The following is a 23,227-nucleotide window of genomic DNA, read 5'->3' as shown; positions in this document are numbered from 1 at the left end:
TAACCTTAAAACCAGCAATGAATGATGTTATTTATATATTTTATTATGGCATTCCAATTAATACATTTTGTATTTAATTTTTTTGCTACAATTTTTTCTTTAGTTTAATCGGTAACGAAAGGATATCAAAAATAAACTTTTTATTAGGGTATCCTTTATAAAGAAGAAAATAATAAACATATAAATATACAAATTTCCAACATTAATTAATTTAATAGCAACGAAATTTTAAATTTTCATATTTCTCAGTTCCATATTCAAATAGTTATTGGAAAATTATCGATACTATCGGTAAGGCAATGACAATAGTGACGGAGCAACGCGGTACCCGCAGCACAGGCCGCCACCGATACTATCGACAATAGTCCTACACCTCTAACTCTCATCTCTAAATATACCTACACACCAACTTGATTGTGTTTTATTTTTATGAGAATCGCACCGATTTTCCGAATTAGGGATTAAATAAAACATTAAATTGATAATTGGGAATAATGGTGAATGACTCGGGTCTATCGACTGTTGATGACTTGGAGCAAAAACTAAACTCGGCCAAGCAGTCGCTGGTGATCTTAAATGAAAACATTCGACGCATTGCTGGTCGCGTCCCCAAGGATTCCCTGCAGAGGTACGGATCAGAATTGGCAGTCGTTAATTCAATTAATGGTATTGGCCCTGATTTTCAGATCGGAGAAGTTTAAATACACCAACGACGGCAAGAAAAACGACCACAATGGAGATCGACAGTTTCCCAGAAGTGGACCAGGTGGGGTCTTCAAAGACAAGCGCCGGATGTATGAAAGCAAAAACCCGATTCCGCGCTTCCCCATCGAAGAGAACGAAGGACGACCGCCCAGGATTAATTCACGGGTCATCCGGGAAATGCCCACCAAAAAGGAGGTGGTCGAGGCGCAGGGCACAGACTCCGAGTCGAGGGCCCGGAATCGTAGGATGTTCGGATCGCTTTTGGGAACGCTGCAGAAGTTCTGCCAGGAGGAGTCGCGTCTGAAGAGCAAGGAGGACAAGAAGGCCGAAATTGAGAAGAAGGTGGAAAAGCAAGAACTACAGGAAAGAGCCTTGCTGAGAAAACAACGTGAAACGCTATTTTTAGACAGGAAACGAAAGCAATTCGAGATCCGAAGATTGGAGTACAAAATGGCCAGAATGAAGGACTTCAAAGCCTGGGAAGCCACGATGGCGTTTTCGAAAAACCATATTAGAACCAAAACGAAACCACACCTGTTTTTTCGGCCAAAACACCACTCCGCTCGAACGGAGAAACTGCTAAGTAAAAGCAAAAGTGAAGCTGATGTCTTTATAGAATGCAGGCGCGAGGAATTGGAAGTTGAGCTGAAAAACCTGGAGAACATGAATTTTGTTAAGATGGAAGACGATAACGCAATGGACGACAGCTTCTACGATGAGCCTGACGATGAACAGCACTTGGATAAGTGTAAGTAAACTTAAGTTTACTATGAAGTATAAAGCACGATTGTGTCGTTTCGTAGTATAATAAGGTAACATTTTCCATCCGTTAGCCTTTACAAAAAATTCATTAATGCAAGGCACCTTTAAAATACACTTTTTTAGAAGAAATATTTAAACCGGAAAATTTTTTTTTGGCTATGGACAAAAATTAACATTAGTTTGAAATCAAGTTAACACATATGCTTTAATATCCGATTTTCTATGTTATTTCAATTGCAGCTTCATTATACGCTAAATGAAGTTCGTGAAAATGAATGATGCTATTCTAGGAATAAAGGATTAAAACTAATTCAAATTATTAAAATAAAACCCAAACAATTTGTTTCACTTCAGCAAATCGAAGGGTGTTCACGAACAAAAAAAATAAATCTCAATAGTTGGGGTTATCTAAAAATTCAAAACCTCCATTAAACCTTTGTAAATTAAGTACATACATAAATAAGGGCCAACAAAACTCTATACAGATATTTTTTGCATTAACGTGGCTTTTTTTTCGTCTACTGAAATGACACTACTTTTTATATAATTTCTGTTAAAGTTATTAACTAGAACTAAATAGCAGAACTACAATTGTTGAATGCAAACCGTCTATAATTGTATTGTACCAATACCCTTATGTGGAATTTTTCTAAGAACATGTGCCTAGGAAGTTTAATCGGAATGTTTTACAATGCTTGTATAAGTACGAAAAATAAAATAAATGAAAATGTATTTTTACATACTAAAGTCATGTGCGATTGGCATTGACTTATTATATTGCAAAATCTATTTTTAGCTGAATTGCTTCACTAAATCGATTTTGTCTTTGAAATATTTTATTCTCGTTTTCAATTTCCATGAGGTAGTTACCAATTTACATTTATAACATACATTTTATAAACATATAAAAGGCTTTTAATCGTGCATTAATACCTTTGAACGTTTAGTTTATGTACTAAGTTCTTCAGAGAATTTAAATATTATTAATGTAAAGTTTATTGGCGTTGTGCTGATTAAAGTAGGAAGCAGAACTGTTTTCATTGATCCACAAAATGTACGATACTTTTCTTATTTGGATGTACTCTTAAAACTTTGGCATTGAAAGCTTTGGATGAGCTGCGCTTGGGTTAGGTGCCCAACACGACCGCTCACTGATGCGATCATCCGCGGATGCTTCGCAGGATCCATTCAGAGAAGCTACTGACGAGGGTATATACTCCCGGAATGGTGGTCACGCCGCACAGCGTGGGTCCGAAGGCCACGATGCCGATAAGCGTGTGGCGTCCACTTCCTCCGAAGAGGCCGGATGTTCCGTCGTCCATAAAGGGTCCACCACTGTCACCGCGGCACACGTCGTTCATAGGCATACCCTGGGCGCACAGGTGGTTCGGGGTGATTACAATGGGCTGCTGGAAGTTCTCGCTGAGACTAGCATAGGCGATAGCGCAGCTGGTGGTGTTCACTATCGGCAAACGGATGAAGCGCACTGAGGCGGAGGAGCTCGAAGAGTCCATCGACCCATTATCTGCAAAAAGATCAGTGTTTGTTTATTGGATTCGCGAATAATTCCTAATTTTAATTTATAAAAATAGCTATTTCTTTTGTTTTAGGAGGCTTAAAAAAGGAATCCATCCGGTAAACATCAAAACTGGTGGCAGACTTACTTTAAAATTTAAAAAAATTCTACAAATAAAGAAAACAAAATGAAACAAAGTAAATATTTTCTTACATTTTTGTTGTTTTTTAATAATATTAATTAGTTTAAACGAATAAAAATCGATCTTTTCATTGATAGATTTTATCATCAAAAATATGTGCAACAAATTAAAAGAAAATCGTGGTATAGCTTTTTGAATTAGAGAGTTCACCGATTTCAAAAAGTAGTTTCGAGTAGTTTAAGAAAATCAAACCTACACACTATTCATTCACGTTTTAAAATGTAAAGTTAAGTTACATATCTAGATTAATATCTAACTATCTATCTACGAACATAGTAAGCGCCTAACTCGAGAGCACAAATAGTCTGTTAAAAACTTGAACAGATATACACGATATAAAGTTGTTTCGAGACTCACTTTCCGGATTCCCAGTACTCCAACCGGCAGCAACTCCCGTTTGTCCTATCAGCCTGTTCCCGAGGGTGGTGGACTCGTTCAAGGGTAAGCAGATGGGTGTAAAGACTCCTGGAATTTAGAGGGGTATGACGTCGATGAGTTTTTAGTAAAGCAAGAAGTAGGAACACTTACCATCCGTGTTGTTGATTCTTAGGAGGGCAATGTCGTTGGCATATCTGGGCTGATCGAAGTTGGGATGCACTATAACCCGTTCGATTGCAAACGGGGTTGACCCATCTTTATTTCCCAATCGAACATGGGATCTAAGGAAGAGCTAGGCTTTACATAGATTAGATTGGGTTTTTAACTTACAGTTCCAAGTCGCTGACCAAGTTGACCACACAATGGGCGGCAGTCACGATGTGGTTGTTGGAGATTAGAGATCCGGAGCAGCGGAAGCTAATGCGGCTGCTGCCTGAAATAGTATGATAGAACCTCGTCAAGATTAAAAATATTCTCCTTTACAGGAGGGCCTTTCAACACAAGATGTGCGCTTGTCCCTGCACCGGAAAGGGTCTGCCACCTCAGAATAACGGTCGCCAATCTGGCACAGCTCCAGGTGGTGGTCCGGGCGGTGGTGGTCCAGGCGGTGGTCGTGGACGTAATGACGGTCCTCCTTCCCAAAAGGGTAAACCCTGTGGTCCCAAGCCGTGCGGAGGAACCAAGTGCAATAAATGCAAGATGGGTGGCCCAGGAGGCAAAGGTGGCCCCGGAGGGAAAGATGGCCCCGAAGGCAGACGTGGTTCTGGCAATGGCGGAGCAGGCGGTGGACCTTTGGGTCTAAGAGCTCCACCGAACAATCGAGGACCCAATGCTCTGGGACTAGCTGCTCTGCTCTTTGCCTTCGGGGTCTTCCTCACCGTAAAAATGGGCCTTGTGGCCAATGAGATTGGCTGAATCTACATAGGACGGGATTGCCGCCAGCCAGGATCTCGACAGCGGCGATTACTCTACAACGCTTATATCAACGTTGCGTTGATTCGGGGAGGGTAAATTAAATTCGAAATGTGTATCTAATATTCCCCAAGGAGTACTCACTTCGGTTGCGATAGGCGATTCTCGCCAGCCATGGATATTGCCCAGCAGAGGCCTGTTCTCCCCCTTGCAGTCGGCTCTCCACACTAATCCCGCATCCTGGAAGGTTATCTTGGTTTACCGGAAGCTTATCAGAGTCTAAGGGTAATGATGTGGTGGTTGAGGATGCCGGAGCGGGACTTGTAGCAATTTGCATAGATGACGTTGTGGTAAACGGAGCGAGGGGAGGACCTTGGTCTAAGTTAGAGATTATATCCTCCCCCTGCCGCAAAAAGCGCAGGTCCCCGGGAAACACAATGGGCTTATCTTTGGGAATGGGTCGCGGTGATGCCGTATCCTGCTCGCCGTGCTCTACATGGTAGTGAAAGTGGTGGCCCCCACCAAATCGCCGGTCGAAGAACTCGGGTTCCACGGGCTGCGGGCAGTTGCGTTGCTCCTCGAAGTTCCAGTAATCGTGGAGATTCGTCTCGGTTTCCAGGTAATCCGAGTGGGTGTGTGACGGCCCACTGCCCTTGCTGTCACCGTTATCATCCCAAATCCAGCGATCATCCGGCGGGGCAAAACGCATCTTACGACTTGGCTTGGCAGAGAATGACTCATCGTGGTATTGCTTCCGAGATGAGGGACAGCATACGAGCGGCTCGAGGCCTTGGAAGCCACAACTGGCGGCGTGCACCTTGGCGAACACTGCGGACTGCTCTCCAGGCCCGTGATGAAGCAGGAGGCGGGCGAAGGGGTCGCACTTCACAAGGCGTATGCAGTGGCAGGCGGAGGCTCCACGATCCCCTAAAACGAGAGCGAACTTGCTGGATGACAACGCAAGAAATCAGTGCTCGAAGGTCAATGTCGGCAAGGCAATCGCGAACCAGAAAACCAGCAAACCAGAAGTGCCCCCGGCAATTACTCACTCACTTTTTTAAATCGGCGTTCGCTATCGTTCGCGCGGTTTATTGCCCTTCGCTTTGCCGTTGGGAATTTCTAGCCGCCAACCTTGACCCACTTAGCGGGCTGTTCTTTAATTGGCCCCCCGAAACACGTTCGTCTCTTGAGTCTTTCGTTATTCAGGTCTCCATGGATTACTCACCCTTCAGCCACAGGATGCAGAATAACAGGGTGACGAGTTCTGAGCTCAGCATTTCGAACAAACGAATTTAAAATTGGGATACCGTTGACACAACGTCGCCCGTCCAAGTGCGAAATTGAAATAAATTGGTCCAATCTCCGACCTAGCATGCATATCTTACTTCCACGTCCAGCTAGCTCTATTCAGATTTCGATTTCAGCGGCGACGAATCAAAACATAAAGAGAGCTCGAAAAACCAATTATCAGGCAATAAAGTAAGCTTGGGCAAAAGCAAAAGAGCACACGAAGAGCACCGACAATGCCGGCTAGCTGAGTAACCTACTAGCAGCAAGAACAGCTCAATACAAAACATGTTTTGCTAGTTAGCCAAAGTAAAGATGAAGTTTGGAAAAGGAACAAGATCGTCAGGACACTGCTTAGAATGTGAAACTCTCTTTCGTGTAATTATGTGGCTTACATTACAATTTATGCTCTTAAGCTAGTCGATAGATGGGGGCCAAGCCCAGATGAGGGCTCAGAGATGGCTTACGTAACTAGAAATGCATCGCTTGGAATGTCGAGTTGCCGATGATGTACAACTAAAATACTTAACTACTCATTAAGCCTTTTTATAGTCGATCTGGTTTGTCTTTAACGATCTTGCAGAGTCTAAGCTACCGGGGGAACCTCTGCAGAGGCCACGGTGACTGTAACGCTGTTCTCGACCTGTTCTACAGGTTCGATAATCGGCTGCGGAGTCGGGGTTGGCGATGGAGATGTATTCACCGCGATCGTTGTCACTGCAGCCGCTGGATAATGGCCATTTACACCGGCATTGCTATTGCTATCTTCCCCGGCGGACTCTTCCACATCGTCGTCATCAACAGGCGTCTCTTGGCTTAAGACCGCCGCCAAACGATTGTCGTCTGCTTCGGGAGCTGGCTCAGCTTCTTCCCCTGTCACCGGAGCTGCGACCTCTGCTACTTCTGCCACCGCTGGCTGCTCCAGTTCGGAATCCCCGCCCTCTTCGCTTGCCCCATTTGCATTTAAATGCACGGCTACGTCGCCATTGTGCACGGAATGGGGCCCCCGTAGCTCATTGATGATCTTTTCCCCCACCTTCGCGTCGATCTCGCTGATTTTCTCCTGCAGCTTGCATTTGAACTCGATCGGCCACTTGGGGCTCCATTCACGGAACAGCTTAATCTGCGGACAATGAACCGTAAGAAGGGGGAAGTGGTGAAGGGAACTTTCTACTACTTACGCGGCACTGGAACAGGCTCATGGGCTTGTCCTGCACGGCTGCGTTGGCCAGCGCGTTGACCAGGCCATTCACATGGGCATCGCTGGAGCTGGAGCCCCGGGCCAAGTACTCCACGAAAACGTAGACAAAGTCATCCCGCTGCAGCTCGCTCCACTCATTGAACCACTGAATAATGTAGCGGAACTCGCCGTCTATTGATAAATTGCTCATCGACATCCCGCTGCTGTTTGTTTATATTGCTGTTTCTCACGACGGTGACGCCCCCGCAGTTCCTCTGTCTGGCTCTTTCTGGCTTTTCAGTGGATTAAGCGATGCGCTGGCACGGATTCTGGTTCTTAAATCGGTTCGCTTCGATGCGGCTGCAACGCCAGACTGCTGGCCAAACTGCTGAATGCTGGCGAGCGCTGTGCTCCAAAGTTACCAGTAAAAGTAAAACCCGTTTCAGCTTCTAATTTTTCCCAGCTCGGCTTAGTGTGTACTAGAGATGCGCGAATAAGTGAATGTTCTTCACGATAAACACGAATCTTGTTTTCAAAAGCTCACGCACGCTTCAATGTACTTAAAATATGTTTGTTTAGGTTTTCCTCATTGGGCTTAAACTAGATTTTTACTTGTGACCTTTAATTAATATTTATAATATATAACAAATGTTTATTTTGTTTTTTTCGAAAACCTGTAATCAAAAAATTTTGATGTTTTTGTTAAATTTTCTTGAAGCCTTATTTTACCAATATAAAATTTAAAATTCACTTGTAAAGCGTCGTGAAAAGTCTAAACTTAAGGCACGAACTCATCTCCAGTGTAAACCTACCTCAAATCAGCTGTTTTTCGATAGACACCTTTAAGCCCGTTATCGATTGCCCGCACCTGCAGGAGAAGCTCTAAATTTTAGGAACACCTTTTATTCAAGCCGAGTTTAAAGGATTTCCAGTCCAAATCACCATTTTTACAACAACCCTTGTATCGATAAGATAAGCTTCGCGTTGTGCAACACTATCGATTCACCTTGTCGTTTCCATCGTCGTTTTCCAACCTTTGAAAATTTCAGACAGTAAATAACTTTAAGAAAATCATTTATTACAACAAAAAAGATGTCTTCGTCCGAGCTGGAAATACAGAAAGCTGCCGATGGCCAGAAGGAGCAGCCGGTGCCGGCGGGCGCGGAGATTACGGGGGCCAAGGAGCCGGAGGCGGATACAAACGCCAGTTCGAAAGCGGATCGGGATTTTGCCGCGGCCGAGCAGTACAAAAATCAGGGAAATGATATGCTCAAAAGTAAGTTATTTTGTTTTGCCCATCACTTATGCCGTAATGCCCATGATAAGAGAACTGCGAGTAACCCGTAACGCTTTCCGGGACTGCACCTTCCAAGTGCCTCCTTCAACATAACCTTAAAACAAAGGCAATCTATGGCTGTATGTGATAATTTACAACTCTCCCGGAACTCAGGAGGTATAATTAGTAATATTACTGACCCGACTGCCCTCTCCCACAGCCAAGGAGTTCTCCAAAGCCATCGACATGTACACCAAAGCCATAGAACTGCATCCCAACAGCGCGATATATTATGCCAATCGATCCTTGGCACACTTGCGCCAGGAGAGCTTTGGTTATGCCCTGCAGGATGGCGTGTCGGCGGTGAAGGCTGATCCCGCCTATCTCAAGGGCTACTACCGCCGGGCCGCAGCTCACATGTCCCTGGGGAAGTTCAAGCAGGCGCTCTGCGATTTTGAATTCGTGAGTAATCCCCGGCAACATCTTTGGTCGGCCACTGAACCACAATTGGCTTCCAGGTGGCCAAATGCCGGCCCAACGACAAAGACGCCAAGCTGAAGTTCACGGAGTGTAACAAGATTGTCAAAATGCGCGCATTCGAGCGGGCCATTGCTGTGGACAAGCCCGAAAAGACGCTCTCCGAGATGTACAGGGACATGGAGAACATAAGTCAGTAGCTTGCACCCCTAACAGCTGAAGGAGAAACTAACCTTGTCTCCCTGTCCTACAGCTATTGAAGATGACTACAAAGGCCCACAGCTGGAGGACGGCAAAGTGACGTTGAAGTTCATGAAGGACCTGATGGAACATTACAAGGGACAGAAGCGATTGCATCGCAAATTTGCCTACAAAGTAAATTCATGTCTCCTTTTTCAGGAACGCATTCAAAAATTTTATCTTCGGTACAGATACTCTGCGAGATCGATGCCTACATGCGTGCTCAACCGTCGCTGGTGGACATCACTGTGCCTGATGAGGAGAAGTTTACGATTTGCGGGGACATTCACGGACAGTTCTACGACCTGATGAACATATTCGAGATTAATGGCCTGCCCTCAGAAAAGAATCCCTATCTATTCAATGGGGATTTCGTAGACAGGGGTTCCTTTTCCGTGGAATGTATATTCACCTTGTTCGGCTTTAAGTTGCTGTATCCGAATCACTTTTTCTTATCACGCGGTAAGCTTTCTTGTAACATATAATATATTTTTACATAAACTACTTTAAACTGATTGTAGGCAACCACGAAAGCATCAACATGAACCAAATGTACGGATTCACTGGCGAGGTGACAGCCAAGTACACCAGCGCCATGGCGGACATATTTACCCAAGTGTTCAACTGGCTGCCGCTGTGCCACTGCATCAACCAGAAGATCCTGGTGATGCACGGCGGGCTCTTCTCCACGGACAACGTCACCCTGGACAATATACGGCGCATCGAGCGCAATTGCCAGCCGCCTGAGGAAGGCCTAATGTGCGAGCTGTTGTGGTCCGACCCACAGCTGTGGATGGGACGGGGGCCATCGAAGCGCGGCGTGGGCATTCAGTTCGGTCCGGACGTTACAGAGACGTTCTGCAAGAACAACAACCTGGACTACATCATTCGAAGCCACGAAGTCAAGGATATGGGCTATGAGGTTGCACACAACGGTCAATGTATAACAGTCTTCTCAGCTCCGAACTATTGGTAAGCATACACAATAGACCCGCAAAGCAAAAGGTGATTTGTAACCTATTTTACAGTGATACCATGGGCAACATGGGCGCATTTATTACCATTACGGGTAACAATTTGAAACCAAATTACAAATCATTCGAGGCTGTGGTAAGTACAGTATAGTGCAATAAATCACTTCTGAAACCGATAATTAATCGCAATATTTTTAGCCACATCCCGACGTCAAGCCCATGGCGTATGCCAACAGCCTAATGAACTGGCTGGCGTAGTCAGTTTCAGATTAACTTCAATAGCTAAACACATACTCCCACACACCACACAAATTTACAAACAGCTTGAGAACCCACAACCGCAGAGCAGCCCAGCTTAAATCGATCAAAGGAGAGGCAAATGATTCGGAGATGCTCAATAGACTATGCACACTGCGAGCTGCTTCACTACTTAAGTACGAATATTGCGAGTCAATAAGACTTAGGACGAGAGGGTGGCATGAAAATGATCACGATCACAAATACAGAACAGCAATCATTTTATAAATTCAGCTATATTTGATACAGAACGAAATGTTATAGTGTATAGTGGCTTTAGAAGTCGGATGCTAAGTTTTATCGGTGCCAAGCATCTGCGGTTCCACTTGTAAGTGAAAATTGAAAGAAAATGTTTGTTTATGCATAGCATTTAGTTATGGCTACCAAAACATAATATACGAGTACATATATAAAATTATACTTCAATTTTGTTTGTTCCAAACGCTTACTTTGTGTATAAAAAAAGTTTTGTTCAACCCTTGCCTTGTTTATATTATAAAAAGTCATTTAAATAAAACTATTCAAGTTAGATACCTCAATAATAATCCTTAAATTTTTTCAATCTAAAAACTATTGCATACTCTTCTGACATAAGCAACCAGTCTGATCAAAGTATCCGAAAATGCATAAAAAGACATATAGCATTAGAGCCTGTAATGTTAATCGAGTGAACAGAAATCAGAATAGAGCAATTGTGAAATAATAAAAACGGTCTGTTTATTAATCAAGGTCGTGTCCATTTGCTATGATAAAGCCCATTACTTCGAAGATATGGCTAACATTAGCTTGGTAATCTTTAAGATGGGCCCTCTGCAACAGCGTCACATAGACAAAGGGTCCATTGTAAGCAATCAGTTGCAGGAAGAACCCTCTGGCCGACGTCTGCAGCTCTCGTGGTTGTACCGCCGACAGATAAATCGCCACCGTGGTCATCAGCTCGTGAAGATGTTTTCCCTCTATCTGCAGACCTAGTATGAAATCCGCTAGACTTTGGAGGAGCTTCAGCTGAAGTTTGTATTCCTGCGTCTGAGCTAGTGAAGTTTCCATGCTGCTGTGCTGACTGGCCGCTTTGAGGAAAAGCTTCAGTTGAGGTATCACATCACTGAAATCAGCAACGATGAAGTCAAGAATCAGTAGTTTTTCATCAAACAAGCACTTACCTGAGACTTCGTTTCAATATAAAGTCCTTCGCATGGACGCCCAGCAAGTGCAGCAAGGTGAAGCAACGATTGAGCACCAGTGCGTCCTTCTGCCGAAACTTCTCTACGAGTGGTTGCCACACTAGATGCACCAGTGGCAGGAGCTCATTCTCATAGTCTGCCAGAAGTGGCAATCCACTGGAGAAGCATTCGAGAGCTGCAATCTGTTGCTCCTGATCAGCGTTGGAAATGAACTTGATTACTTGACCTAGAATATCCTTAACCATTTCAACATGGCGCGGTAGATCCGGCTTCGTTGGTTTTGGTTCCGTGTCTTCTGCATCCTCTGCCTCATCTTTCGCGGGCTCCTTGGTCATGTCTGCGTCGCCATTTATATCCTCTAACAACTGCGGCCTATTAAGCACACTTATCCATGTATTCAAGACACTGTGCTCTTCATCCACTTGCATCGGCAGCTCTGAATTTATCTCAGCCGTTGCATTAACTTGCCAATGTGAAACATGATTTAGGAATGCTCTAAAGACGCGCAGATAAGAGTGAACATTGCTCGATTGATGCGATTTTGAACACTCCTCGCGTATAGTCTGGAATAAGCTGTCCAAGTGCGGCACATTGCCCCGCGTGCTGTACTGAAGCACCACGGTGAGAATGTCCACTGCGGCAGTGCTATTCGGCGACCGCTTCAGCAATGCGTTCAGGTGGAAAGTGATGTAGTCCGTGGAGCACTCGATGAAGTGCGAGGGTTCCGCATACCTTAAAGCCAACTGCATGGAAACGAATGCGAAACTAGCCGCCTGGTGAACAATAGTGTTACTGCTGGCCACCTTGAGAAGTACTTTGTGCAGACTCAAAAATATGTGTCTGTCGAAGGTATCGCCAATGAACCTGGCACAGTGTCCCAATGCGTCCATAATTAGGCAGGTGTGCAGCACATTGAACTGGGCGTCTGCAATGGTTACGCGACTGCCAACCACCTCCGTCTGCTCGTCGTCGGAATCGCAGTCCTGGGTGCGAACCTCCACTGCGGATGAATAGAGACCAGGAGTTCGTTCTTCAAACCAATGGGTGGGCTGAATGGAAATAATGCTACAGAATGGAGGTATAAACGTTAAAATAACCCGTACTGACCTTGTTGACTTTGAGGCGCCAAGCTGCATCAGGCTGAAGGGCGAGGTTCCAGTGCTCGTCGCGTAGGATCTGATCCAGTAAAAGATTAGCCAGTACCAGCCGGCTTTCTCGAGCTTTTTTATCCGGCGGCGTTACCATTAGAGTTAGAAGAATTATACACTCGTTCATGGAGGAGGACCTTTGCTGAATGAGGTCTTGACAGTGGTCGAAGATAAGCCGGTTTAGAGAAGGCTGAACACCCAATAGGGCTGCAATGTCGTACAAGATGCCCACATTGCGCTTGGAGGCGAGATGCTTAAACTGCCGCCATGGGAGCTTAGACAGTTCGGCAGCCAGGCCTTTTGGATCGCCCCCACGAATACGTCGTAGGGAGTACTCTTCGTTTAGTAGGTCACGGGTGGTCCGCTGGTCAAGAGCTGCGAGCAGACAGGTCACGAACATCTCCAAGTTCTTGGGCACCAGCAGCAGTAGTTCGAGCTTATCGGCATTGACGTTGCGCAGGAATCCCTTGAAGAAAAGAAGCTCGGCGAACTGCTCGTTGTCCTCGCAGCGGTGCAGGATGCGTGGCCATTTGTTGAGGTGCGCGTCTAGCAGCATCTCTGCATTCTCATCAAATATACCCTGGCTGCTAGGCTGTTGCTGCAGCAGAAGAAGAGTTTCCCTGCACCGCTGGGCTATTTTCTCATTCTCGTCCTCCGACAGGGCCAAAACGCTCTCCAGTACGTGTACAAAATTCGTCCTCAGATTGTGGGCACAATGCTTTAGCAGTAGGCAACACATGTCGGAGTAACTTTCGCGTACACTCAAAGCAGTGTGTGCCCTCAGAATGCTCGTCTCCACAAAGATAGGTCGTAGGCGTCGCGACGTGGCCGCTACCCATTGGATCGACCGCAGCTCTGTTTGCATTTGGTGCAAACGCTCCTCAGTCTGTTCGTTGGTGGACTTTTTGTTTGCAAAAAAGGTAAAATCACTTTGATCAGCCAGGTTATCCATGGAGTTAATGAACAGTTTTCGAAAAGCGTCCACATCGTAGCGCATTTTCATGAACTCATCAGTGGTTTCCTCAAACATGATGCAAATAATGCGTCCTAGGGCTTGAATCGCCATCTAAGTATAAAATGTACTATTGTAAGTGGTCTTATTGTGATTTCGATTTATACGTTGGGATTTTGGGAAACTCACCGATTTAATGGTTTCCCCAACAGTATCATCTTTCATGGTTGTTTTGAACAATACAATAAGAACCTTGGGTAGGAAAATAAATATGGTATTGGCCACCTGACTGCGCAGCACTACATCCACGGGATCTGAATCGTCGTGAACGTAGAAGACCAACATTAAGCACTGGATGGCTGACTGCACGAGTTTTCGATACTTTTCCTGCTCAATTATATCTAAGAGCATGATAAGTATCTGGCCAATCACCATTGCAGTCTCCTTGACGTAGAAAGACTCCAGCACATCTGTGGTGGAGCGACGCAATGCCTCAAATATGCACTGTATGGCAGCCAGTTTAATTTCCTCGGATAGATTCGGTCGCATGACGGCTGCCTTGGAGTCGCGTACCTGTTGCAGCACCACCACCAGGATGGAGCGCAGTCCTTTCTCGTCCGCCAAGTAAGTTTGGGAGACAATGCGGCTCAGGCAGTTCATCAGGCGGGTACGCAGTTCCTGGTGCTCCCTGCAGCAAAGATAGTGATCTGAGCAGGCAATACAAATCGAAATTCGGGAGCTGGAGGTACTTACCCGGTCAACTCATCCAGTTTGAGCACCAGAGGGACCACTGTTTGCACCTGGTAAATGCGCATTTCCCCAAAGTTAAATCCCTCGATTTCTCGTTCCACTAAGGACAAAGTGTCCTTGCTGGGCTCCTTCATGAATCCCTCCACGGCAGGCTTTATCTTCGTGACATACCGCTCCAGATGCATCATCTTAGCGGCCGGCAATCAATATCCAGAGTAATAACCAAATAACGCCGAATCGAAACCCGGCAAAATCCGGTAAGCAATTTTAAACCAACAGCTGTTTGAGCAGTCACATGCAAACGCGTACAATCGCACCCTACCACCCCTTATAGCTATCGCAAACTATCGGTTTTTTGAATTGCGCGCCAAACCGCCTACACTTTGATCGTTTTTTTTTCTTAGAGAAACCTTGCAGATATTGTCGGTTCCAAAAAAAAACGGATCTTTAAAACTCAATTAATCATAATAGTCATAATGGTCATATATTGAACTAAATATTAAATCATTATTAAATTAGATACGAAATATGGTTGCGCTTGAATGAAATGTTTAGCTATAAAACTCATGTTGAGCTTCGTCCTTGCGCACGCTGGTCTTGTAGCCCTTCTCAAAATCCTTGGCGTTGACCACATACCGATTCTCACGCACTGCATGCATTCCCGCCTCCTGGCAAATGGCATTGATGTCGGCATTGGAGATATTATCCGGGCGCGCTATCAACTCCTCGAGGTCAACATCCTCACCCACATTCATTTTGGAGGTGATTGTAGTAAACACCAGGCGCTTCTGCCGACGATCCGGAAGTGGAAATTCAATTTTACGATCTAGACGACCGGGACGCAATAGAGCGGGATCTAAGGTATCAGCGCGATTGGTGGCCATGATGACTTTAATGTTTGTGGTCTCATCGAAGCCGTCCATTTGATTAAGCAGCTCCAGCAGGATACGCTGCACCTCACGATCCGCACCAGTCTGGGCATCAAAACGCTTGGTGGCAATCGCATCGATTTCATCGATGAAGATGACCGAAGGAGCATTCTGTTTGGCCAAGCGGAAGAGATCCCGCACCATGCGCGGTCCCTCGCCCAGGTACTTCTGGACAAACTCAGAGCCAACAACGCGGATGAATGAGGCAGTGGTGTGATGGGCCACCGCTTTGGCCAGCATGGTCTTACCACATCCAGGTGGTCCAAAAAGGAGCACACCACGCGGCGGATCAATACCTGAAGAGCGGTTCAGATTAGTCAGGAGCTCCTTTATATATTCAGTTAACATACCAATCTGTTTGTACAGCTGGGCGTGCGTCAAAGGCAGCTCGACGGCCTCGCGAATCTCCTGCTTCTGCATGTCAAGACCACCGATATCAGAGTAGTTGACATCGGGCCTCTCATCCGGTGATAGCATCGAAATGGTACTGTCTGCCTCCGGTGGCACCAGGTCCACAAGGCAGTTACTCTGCTTGTGAAGTGCCACCGACGAGGAGGGCTTCAGCTGCTCTCTATCAATGGTGGACAGGACGCGGACGTAGTAATTGGAGCCGGTGGTTGAGGCCACTATTCCATTTTTCTCGTCCACCGCCTCCAAGAACTGGCCAATGACCAGGGGAACGGCCTTAATGCGCTTTACTTCTTCCTGAGCGTGTATGAACTCCTTCTTTAAGTTGCGCTGCTCCTCTTTAATGTAATCCTCCTGTACCTGGATGAGCTCCAGTTCCATCTGGAGCTTCTTGTACAGGACATAGAGGTCGTGTTCGTCTAGCCCCTCGTATTTTTGTGTTGACTTCTGATGGAACAGGGCGATTTCCTCCTTTAACAGGCGCATTTTCGTCATATCGCCTCGAAGGTTTGAAAAAAAGAAGGATGACTTGAATTTTCAAAAGCTAAATCAAAGGGAAGTTGGGCTGTTATCGATAACAGTTAACTAGCGCTGAGAATGGCAAAAGTTGGAAAGCCCATGTGACAAGGGCGTAGTCAGAATAAATTTTAAGGGATAGAGTGATTGAAAAACTGTTCAATATATTCTAATAAAATTAAAAGCGATAAAGAGTTTAAATTGACTGAAAAGCAGATGTAGATAATTATTCACCACGAAGGATTCCAAATTTATCATATTCCCCTGTTTTACCACCTTCTGTCTGCGCTTCAATGGGAATGGCAATCAGCTGTGGTGCGGACCTGTTGTTTTTCTTGCTCTTGATTTTGTTGTGTTTGCTTTTCAGCCTCCGATCCGACGTGGAGCGATCTATTTATATATCTATTTTGGTTTATTTTGGAACCAAATATTCTCTTCGCAATAGGACATATACATATATGCTTAAACATTAGCACCTTCTGTGAGACTGTTAAACATTTTTTCAAAGAAAGGCTGCTAAATACCAACGTTGTGCAACGCCGGCTGGGATTGAGAATTCGATGATAGATTGCACCAACCAGACAAGACATATAGATTTTTCAACGGCTAAGAAATTATAGAAATCGGTGTCAAAACAAATATGGCAATTATGTAACGGACCGATTCCTGCTCCAGCATATTTATTAGACTAGCGTCAACCAACGGCCGGACCACCATGGACATTCTGGTGTTTCTGACGGCGGCGGCCTATCTGGTCTACACGCCCTTTACGAAGGTTGAGGAGAGCTTCAATCTGCAGGCCATGCACGACATTCTGTATCTGCGCAACAACTTTACGCAGGTAGGCAGAATAAGTTCCCCAAATCTGATGTTATCTCACTAGTCGGATCTCTTTATCTCTTCCTGCTCTTTAGTACGATCACCACGACTACCCGGGCGTCGTGCCACGCACCTTCATCGGACCGCTGGTGGTGTCCATGATCTCCGCCCCATTCGTACTCCTCTTTGAGACTCTGAATGTCAACAAGTTCTGGGCCCAATATGTAGGTAAAAGCAACTCTTCAACTGCAAAGTCGCCAGTACTAAAACAAACTTGATCTTAAAGTGCGCCTTGTCCTGGCTGGAGCCATCTCCGTGGCCTGGAATAAACTGCGGCAGGCGGTGACCAAGATTTACGGCGTTGAGGTGCGCCTTTGGTTCACAGCCATAACCATTACGCAGTTCCACTTCATGTTCTATATGACGAGGCCTCTGCCCAACATATTTGCCCTCCCAATAGGTAAGTGTAAGCAGTGGTTTATTTACAATATCTGATATTTTGATATTTTCAGTTCTTTTTGCCATTTCCTATTGGCTGCGCGACCAGCACAAGCCATTCATCATCTGCTCTGGCATAGCCATCCTCGTCTTTCGATCCGAGTTGGCTCTATTTTTGGGTCTCTTGCTGGTAATGAGCCTGCTGCAGCGCAAATTCTCCATTGATGGGTGAGTTGATCGATCTATTCACATACTATTTAATACTAATTTGTTTATTTATAGGCTGCTGAAGATTGCGCTGCCGGCGGGTGTTTGTATTTTGGCCGCCACGGTGTTAGTGGATTCATTCTTTTGGCGCCGCCTGCTCTGGCCCGAAGGCGAGGTTCTATGGTACAACACAATCCTCAACAAGAGCTCCGACTGGGGCACGTCGCCTTTCTTATGGTACTTTTACTCGGCGCTGCCCCGTGCCATGGGCGCATCCTTGATGTTTGTGCCCATCGGCATAACTCTGGAGCCACGGATTCGTCCATTGGCTCTGTCGGCTTTGCTCTTTGTCTTGCTGTACTCCGTTCTGCCTCACAAGGAGCTTCGGTTTATCATATATGTGTTCCCAGTGCTCAACATTGCCGCAGCTTGCGCCTGCCAGCGCATGTAAGTTATATATGGATTGCTCATCAAAAGAGCTACATCATTGAATGATATGTTCCTCTGTTTAGTTGGATGAACAGTGCCAAGTCAACGTGGCATAGCTTCCTGGCTCTCGGCTGCGGAGCTCATCTTCTGTTGAATGTCTTCATGACTGTCTTTTTGCTTGTCATTTCGGGCACCAACTATCCGGGTGGAGCGGCCCTTTCCCGCTTGCATCGCTTAGAGGCTGGCTCTCCGAACGTTTCCGTGCATATTTCCAATTTAGCCGCCCAAAGTGGGGTATCGCGTTTCATGGAAATACACGATGAGTGGACCTACAGCAAGGATGAGGCAATGAACTACACCCAAGTAGATTTGGAAATGTACACCCATCTCTTGGTGGAGGCGAAAAACAAGCAGAACACAGAGCTGTGGGCATCGCTTCAAAACGAGTTCGATATCCTGGAGTTTGTCGACTGTTTCAACAGTATTGGCATCCAGTACAACTCTTTGCTACCGGTGCGAATCAAAACGAAGCCTTGCATTGGAATTCTTAAAAAAAGGTCGGTGCCTCCGAAAGAAAAACCAAAAGCAAAGGAAAAAAAGACAAAACCTACCGCACCTGCAGTTGAGAAAGTAACTCCCTTGTCGCCTGTGGAAGATATTCCAAAGGTACGAGAGGAACCAAAAATGAAACCGACCTTACAAGTGGATCTGGATGATGATGATGGCATTGTGGCGACTGTGGAGGAATTGTCCTTAGAGCTGGATACGAATATTGAGCCAGAAGCTGAAGTAGAGGCCATCGAGACGCCCGTGAAAGAGATAAACTTCCAGGAGCTGCGAACCCTCGCCATGGGTCAGGCGACCAAAAAATCGCGTGCAGCCACCAAGCTGAAAATACGAAAGATTATCGAGCAACACTATCGCGCTAAAGGAAAACAAATCGAAAACGACTCCGCCGAGCAGACGATAAAAATCCCAGGGACACACAGCGGACGACCAGGAATACGGCAGTCTGTTAAGTCCATCATTAAGCAGGAGAAGATCAAGGAAATGATCGAGCAGATCGCAACAATGGACCTAACACGCATCTGCGATTTGGAAAAGACATCGACCAAGGACTGTTTGAAACAGGTTATTGACAAAATAGATGATAGCGAAAGTTTAAAAACCAAATGACAAAACCTAACATACTTTAAACTGTTATTAAAACAAAAAAAAATAGTTTGTAAAAAATAAAAATAAAAATCAAACGAAACATTTTTTATATATTCTTCTTGCTTATAATGGCATATTCCAGGATTTTTTCATTTTTTTAAAGAAAGTTAAAAAATCTAATTTCTTTCTTGCCCTATCATTTATCATTTTGAGTTTTGAGAGTGGCGCCAAATGAATTAAACTTGTCTAGTTAATATGTTTCTCTTAAGAATGTGATTGTTGCATTTAGTGTTAACTTTTAATTTGGAGAAACATGATTTCGGATTAAGTTAGCTATAAGTATATATATTTTCTAATAAAACTCTAATGGATATTATTTTGACTTCAAATATAATGCATTAATCAAGCTTAGATGTATTTTTTTTCAAAAAATGTTCCACTTAGCTCGCTTGTAATATGTAATCTCATTATTAAGAGCTCCAAAACAAATTTTGAAAAACAATTGAAAAAATAAATTCCTTTGCGATTCGTGACTATGAATACTTTTCCCATCTCTAGCGCGAAAGCGATATTTAAATTAAATGTAGTGGAAACACCTTACTTTTTTTGGCAGAAAAATCCAAATTAAAAATTCCCACAGGCTGTTATCTATTTTGTAAGGTGTGATTAACCGGCAATTGAAGATTGCGCCGCATGCGCATCCCACAAAACTCCGGCAGATGTGTACTTACAACCGCAAACCTCCCACTCAGTCACAACCACCGCAATCATATGTTTTCTTATCACCTTCAGGTTGACCTCCGCTTCAGTCGAACTAAAGAATTTATAAGGGAAACAGTGCTGAACAATGGAGCTGACTGGATGGGTTAAGAACTACGAATGGGGCCGCAAGGGCATCAACTCGGCGGTGGCCCAACTGGCTATGGCCAACGATCCTGACTTCCGGCTAGAAGAGGAGGAGACCTACGCGGAGATGTGGATGGGCACCCATGTGTGTGGCGTGTCAGTGGTCAAGGAAACCGGCGAGACGCTCGACCGGGTTCTGAAAAAGGACCTGTCCTACCTGTTCAAGGTGCTCAGCATCAACAAGGCGCTCAGTATCCAGGTCCATCCAAACAAGTGCGAAGCGGAGCGGTTGCATAAGGAGCGCCCGGAAATCTACAAGGATCCCAACCACAAGCCGGAACTGGCCATTGCCTTGACGCCCTTTCTGGCTCTGGTTGGATTTATGCCGGCCGTGGACATCCGGGATTACATCGACGAGTTCCAACCACTTAGTAAACTCATAGGTAAGGAGGCTGTCGACCAACTTCACGACTCACCCAATGGTGAGAGCATTAAGCTGTGCTACGAGAAGCTGATGACGACTGAGGAGGCGGCCATAGCCAAGTGCATCAATGAGATAGCAAAAAATTACGAGAAGGGTGAGGTAATCTAGTAAATAATAAGCTTACAAATCTCTCTAAACCACCTTTAATAATAGAACTAAAGTCCAACGATCTGCTGGAGGTGTTCACCAAGGTGAACAAGGACTTCCCTGGCGATGTGGGCGTGCTGTCACTATTCTTCCTGAACCTGATCCGCCTGCAGCCTGGCCAGGCTATCTACCTGGGCGCCAACGAGATCCATGCCTACCTCGACGGCGACTGCGTGGAGTGCATGGCCTGCTCAGACAATGTGATACGTGCTGGACTCACTCCTAAATACAAGGACGTGGAACAGCTGCTGGACTCTGTAATCTTTGAGAGCGCTCAAGGCAACCGCAAGGAATTTATCCCCTATCGTATTGATGAGCAGGTCCAGGTTTATATTCCGCCAGTCTCCGATTTTGCAGTGATTAATGTGAACATTGACCACTCTCTGGAATCGTACAAACTGGAAATCCAAGCCTTTGGCTCCATACTAATTGTCTTGAAGGGATCACGCACCCTAAAGTTGAAAACCCAGCAGGGAGACAAGGAGATCGTAGTGACGCGTGGCAGCATTGTGTACATTCCTGTCGAGGCAGCTCCGGAAATCGAGTTCACTCAGGCTGAAGATTGCGACGAAGACTTCAGCGGCTACATAGCAACGAGCAACTACTTTCGAGTGGCCTAAAATTCTCAGTTAATCTTAATCTTTTGTAAAGTGCAATAAATCCATAAACCCGTTTAGCTGGTGAATTAATTTATTTTTAAATAATTGCAATTTAAGAGCTAATAATGTAAGCTAAAGTGGCAATAGTAGCGATAAATAAGTTATCTAATCAATTGGCTATACTCGTCCGTAATACATATAATAGTTAACGAGAATTATCTTGCGCACAAACAGGTAGTTTCTTAAATATTTGGGATTATTTCAATCAACAATTTCATTTTCTTAAGCTACAGCTACGAAACTCGTTTGGTTACATTCACTGGGGATTAAGTATAAATATAAAGCAATAGGTTCTGGTTCAAATTTAGAGTAATTCAAAAGAATCGGTGCTTGGACTGCTGGGCTTACGAAATGCCCGATTACAATGGCCTACTTAAAAAGGGTTAACAATGGAGAACATAAAATTGGCTACGATATGTTACCACCCATATTTGTTTAGTTGTTGATGACCGGCGGTTGCGGTGGTTTTTCGAATTGTAAATGCAACAATTCACACACATATCAAACTCAGCAGTTGCTAAAGTTTTGGTTTGATTTCACAAAGTTCGGTAAAATGCTCAAAAAGTTTGTACCAAATACAGACTACATCATACGATAAATCTCATAATAAAATTGTTTACGGTAACCTTTTGTGGTTGCCATTTGTACACGAGTGTAGTTATAGTAAGTAGTTAGCATGTTGGATCGCATATATATAATTTTAGAAAGTAGTTAGCTCATCCGGCTCGAAGTGCTTGTAAGTAAATCGGTTTGTTACGTTTGCCAGGAGTTTACTGGTGGCTACTTGTATATGTATATAATATATGGTATAAATAACGGAATACCACCTGCTAAGGTTTGTGCCCAGAACATTGGATAGTTCCCCTAACAAGATAGAAGTGAAGGTGAATTGGATATCGTGTTCACTACTGGCATGACGGCACATGGCATTTGTGCATATTTAACTCTTGAGCAGGTTGTTGGCGCGCTTGTTGACGCCGTCCATGCGAATGTTGTTGGCATCGCCCTTGGCGTTGATGCGGTCCACCTGCTTGTTCTGATTCTCCAGCTCGGAGCCCATATCCAGGGCCATGTTGCGCAGGTTACCCAACATGGAGTTGACCTGTCCCAGGTTCTCGTCCATTTCGTCCTCGCGTGCATCGTTTGTTATCCTGGCCACATAGCCGGATTGGGGTGGAGCACCCATTCCGCTGCGCTCCCGCTCGTCGATAACCCGCTGCGGCTGGCTGGCCACGATCTTGCCATCATCGTTGGCCTTCCAGGCGTTCTCTCCGTCGTCCTTGATGTTTACCTTCTTCCAGGGCAGCACGCAGATGCCGCAGCACTTCTCCATCCCACTGAGATTCTTCTCTGCCTCCCGCATGTCCGCATTGATCCGGTCCATGCCCTCCTCAATCCGGTCCAGCTGCTCGCCCTGGTCATCCAGGGCCACAAGGGTACGGATGCCCGCCTCCTTGCTCTCGTCCATCAGGCTGAGCATCCGACGCGTGCTCTCCAGGGATTCATCGGCCACCTGGCCGGACTTGAACTGCAGCTCCTGCAGCTCCGTGCGAGGCTCAGCATTCTCCACTTCGGCCATTTCCAGACTATTTGGTGAGATGACTTGTGCACTTAGCAAGTGGTTGCGAGGCAAGACGTTTGTCTTGTTGTATTTTTGGGTGGGGAAATCTGGCCAGTGACTCACAGTCGCAAAACGTGATGCGACTTTTTGAGCTGATTCAGTGTGAGACTACGGTAGATATGTAATTGGGGCGGGGCTAAGTTCGTTAAGTAAAAACTTAATTCAAAGGTCGTAATAATTTCTTCGCAAAAAATTGGATTTTTCACACAGCACAATGCCAATTTGTATACATATAAGAATTAGAGTGACCGTGGCGGTGGCAAGGCGTATAAGAAACTTCGTGTGCGGACCTTGGCAACCCTTTTTACCGGGTGCATAGCTTAAATTGTTTG

The 23,227-nt window shown here is 45.3% G+C and overlaps 10 protein-coding genes across 11 annotated transcripts; 5 read left to right on the top strand and 5 right to left on the bottom strand.

Moving 5' to 3' along the window:
• The first annotated feature begins 379 nt into the window (after window positions 1-379).
• Window positions 380-1,803, top strand: LOC108042076 (pinin). Its single transcript, XM_017120198.2, has 3 exons — window positions 380-628; window positions 687-1,453; window positions 1,708-1,803. The coding sequence occupies exons 1-3, from the start codon at window positions 495-497 to the stop codon at window positions 1,725-1,727; spliced, it is 921 nt and encodes a 306-aa protein (XP_016975687.1). The 5' UTR covers window positions 380-494; the 3' UTR covers window positions 1,728-1,803.
• Window positions 1,804-1,912: 109 nt separating this feature from the next.
• Window positions 1,913-6,017, bottom strand: LOC108042079 (CLIP domain-containing serine protease 2). Its single transcript, XM_017120201.2, has 6 exons — window positions 5,701-6,017; window positions 4,620-5,402; window positions 3,894-3,996; window positions 3,714-3,844; window positions 3,543-3,650; window positions 1,913-2,992 (listed from the first exon to the last, which is right to left on the bottom strand). The coding sequence occupies exons 1-6, from the start codon at window positions 5,750-5,752 to the stop codon at window positions 2,628-2,630; spliced, it is 1,542 nt and encodes a 513-aa protein (XP_016975690.2). The 5' UTR covers window positions 5,753-6,017; the 3' UTR covers window positions 1,913-2,627.
• LOC108042078 (translation initiation factor IF-2) lies at window positions 3,520-4,600 on the top strand. Its single transcript, XM_017120200.1, has 2 exons — window positions 3,520-3,626; window positions 4,049-4,600. Exon 2 carries the CDS (start codon window positions 4,068-4,070, stop codon window positions 4,476-4,478), a length of 411 nt encoding a protein of 136 aa, XP_016975689.1. The 5' UTR covers window positions 3,520-3,626; window positions 4,049-4,067; the 3' UTR covers window positions 4,479-4,600.
• A 99-nt stretch (window positions 6,018-6,116) lies between the features above and the next one.
• Window positions 6,117-7,454, bottom strand: LOC108042077. Its single transcript, XM_017120199.2, has 2 exons — window positions 6,944-7,454; window positions 6,117-6,885 (listed from the first exon to the last, which is right to left on the bottom strand). Exons 1-2 carry the CDS (start codon window positions 7,157-7,159, stop codon window positions 6,349-6,351), a joined length of 753 nt encoding a protein of 250 aa, XP_016975688.1. The 5' UTR covers window positions 7,160-7,454; the 3' UTR covers window positions 6,117-6,348.
• Window positions 7,455-7,941: 487 nt separating this feature from the next.
• Window positions 7,942-10,751, top strand: LOC108042069 (serine/threonine-protein phosphatase 5). The gene is made up of 8 exons (XM_017120191.2): window positions 7,942-8,218; window positions 8,439-8,680; window positions 8,737-8,887; window positions 8,949-9,070; window positions 9,127-9,397; window positions 9,457-9,907; window positions 9,964-10,045; window positions 10,108-10,751. The coding sequence occupies exons 1-8, from the start codon at window positions 8,035-8,037 to the stop codon at window positions 10,165-10,167; spliced, it is 1,563 nt and encodes a 520-aa protein (XP_016975680.1). The 5' UTR covers window positions 7,942-8,034; the 3' UTR covers window positions 10,168-10,751.
• A 147-nt stretch (window positions 10,752-10,898) lies between these two features.
• LOC108042068 lies at window positions 10,899-14,509 on the bottom strand. Its single transcript, XM_017120190.1, has 5 exons — window positions 14,241-14,509; window positions 13,677-14,175; window positions 12,495-13,601; window positions 11,367-12,436; window positions 10,899-11,308 (listed from the first exon to the last, which is right to left on the bottom strand). The coding sequence occupies exons 1-5, from the start codon at window positions 14,423-14,425 to the stop codon at window positions 10,927-10,929; spliced, it is 3,243 nt and encodes a 1,080-aa protein (XP_016975679.1). The 5' UTR covers window positions 14,426-14,509; the 3' UTR covers window positions 10,899-10,926.
• Window positions 14,510-14,699: 190 nt separating this feature from the next.
• Window positions 14,700-16,174, bottom strand: LOC108042007 (26S proteasome regulatory subunit 6B). The gene is made up of 2 exons (XM_017120101.2): window positions 15,517-16,174; window positions 14,700-15,462 (listed from the first exon to the last, which is right to left on the bottom strand). Exons 1-2 carry the CDS (start codon window positions 16,067-16,069, stop codon window positions 14,789-14,791), a joined length of 1,227 nt encoding a protein of 408 aa, XP_016975590.1. The 5' UTR covers window positions 16,070-16,174; the 3' UTR covers window positions 14,700-14,788.
• A 228-nt stretch (window positions 16,175-16,402) lies between these two features.
• LOC108042101 (probable Dol-P-Man:Man(7)GlcNAc(2)-PP-Dol alpha-1,6-mannosyltransferase) lies at window positions 16,403-19,238 on the top strand. The gene is made up of 6 exons (XM_017120233.2): window positions 16,403-16,931; window positions 17,005-17,137; window positions 17,196-17,369; window positions 17,422-17,575; window positions 17,630-18,001; window positions 18,067-19,238. The coding sequence occupies exons 1-6, from the start codon at window positions 16,806-16,808 to the stop codon at window positions 19,157-19,159; spliced, it is 2,052 nt and encodes a 683-aa protein (XP_016975722.1). The 5' UTR covers window positions 16,403-16,805; the 3' UTR covers window positions 19,160-19,238.
• Window positions 19,239-19,700: 462 nt separating this feature from the next.
• LOC108042092 (mannose-6-phosphate isomerase) lies at window positions 19,701-21,300 on the top strand. Of its 2 annotated transcripts, none has more exons than XM_017120217.2 (3): window positions 19,701-19,798; window positions 19,931-20,562; window positions 20,622-21,300. In XM_017120217.2, exons 2-3 carry the CDS (start codon window positions 19,986-19,988, stop codon window positions 21,233-21,235), a joined length of 1,191 nt encoding a protein of 396 aa, XP_016975706.1. In that variant the 5' UTR covers window positions 19,701-19,798; window positions 19,931-19,985; the 3' UTR covers window positions 21,236-21,300. The 2 variants fall into 2 exon arrangements, with proteins under 2 accessions (XP_016975706.1, XP_016975705.1); XM_017120216.2 differs by having other exon boundaries at window positions 19,720-19,861.
• On the bottom strand, window positions 21,288-23,151 carry LOC108042093 (synaptosomal-associated protein 25). Its single transcript, XM_017120218.2, has one exon. The coding sequence runs from the start codon at window positions 22,851-22,853 to the stop codon at window positions 22,215-22,217; it is 639 nt and encodes a 212-aa protein (XP_016975707.1). The 5' UTR covers window positions 22,854-23,151; the 3' UTR covers window positions 21,288-22,214.
• Between the last annotated feature and the right edge of the window lie 76 nt (window positions 23,152-23,227).

Source organism: Drosophila rhopaloa, unplaced genomic scaffold (genome assembly GCF_018152115.1).
Source record: "Drosophila rhopaloa isolate 14029-0021.01 unplaced genomic scaffold, ASM1815211v1 contig_167, whole genome shotgun sequence".
Lineage (NCBI taxonomy): Eukaryota > Metazoa > Arthropoda > Insecta > Diptera > Drosophilidae > Drosophila > Drosophila rhopaloa.
Note: the sequence above shows the minus strand (reverse complement) of the source record. Positions and strands in the feature narration are given on the sequence as shown.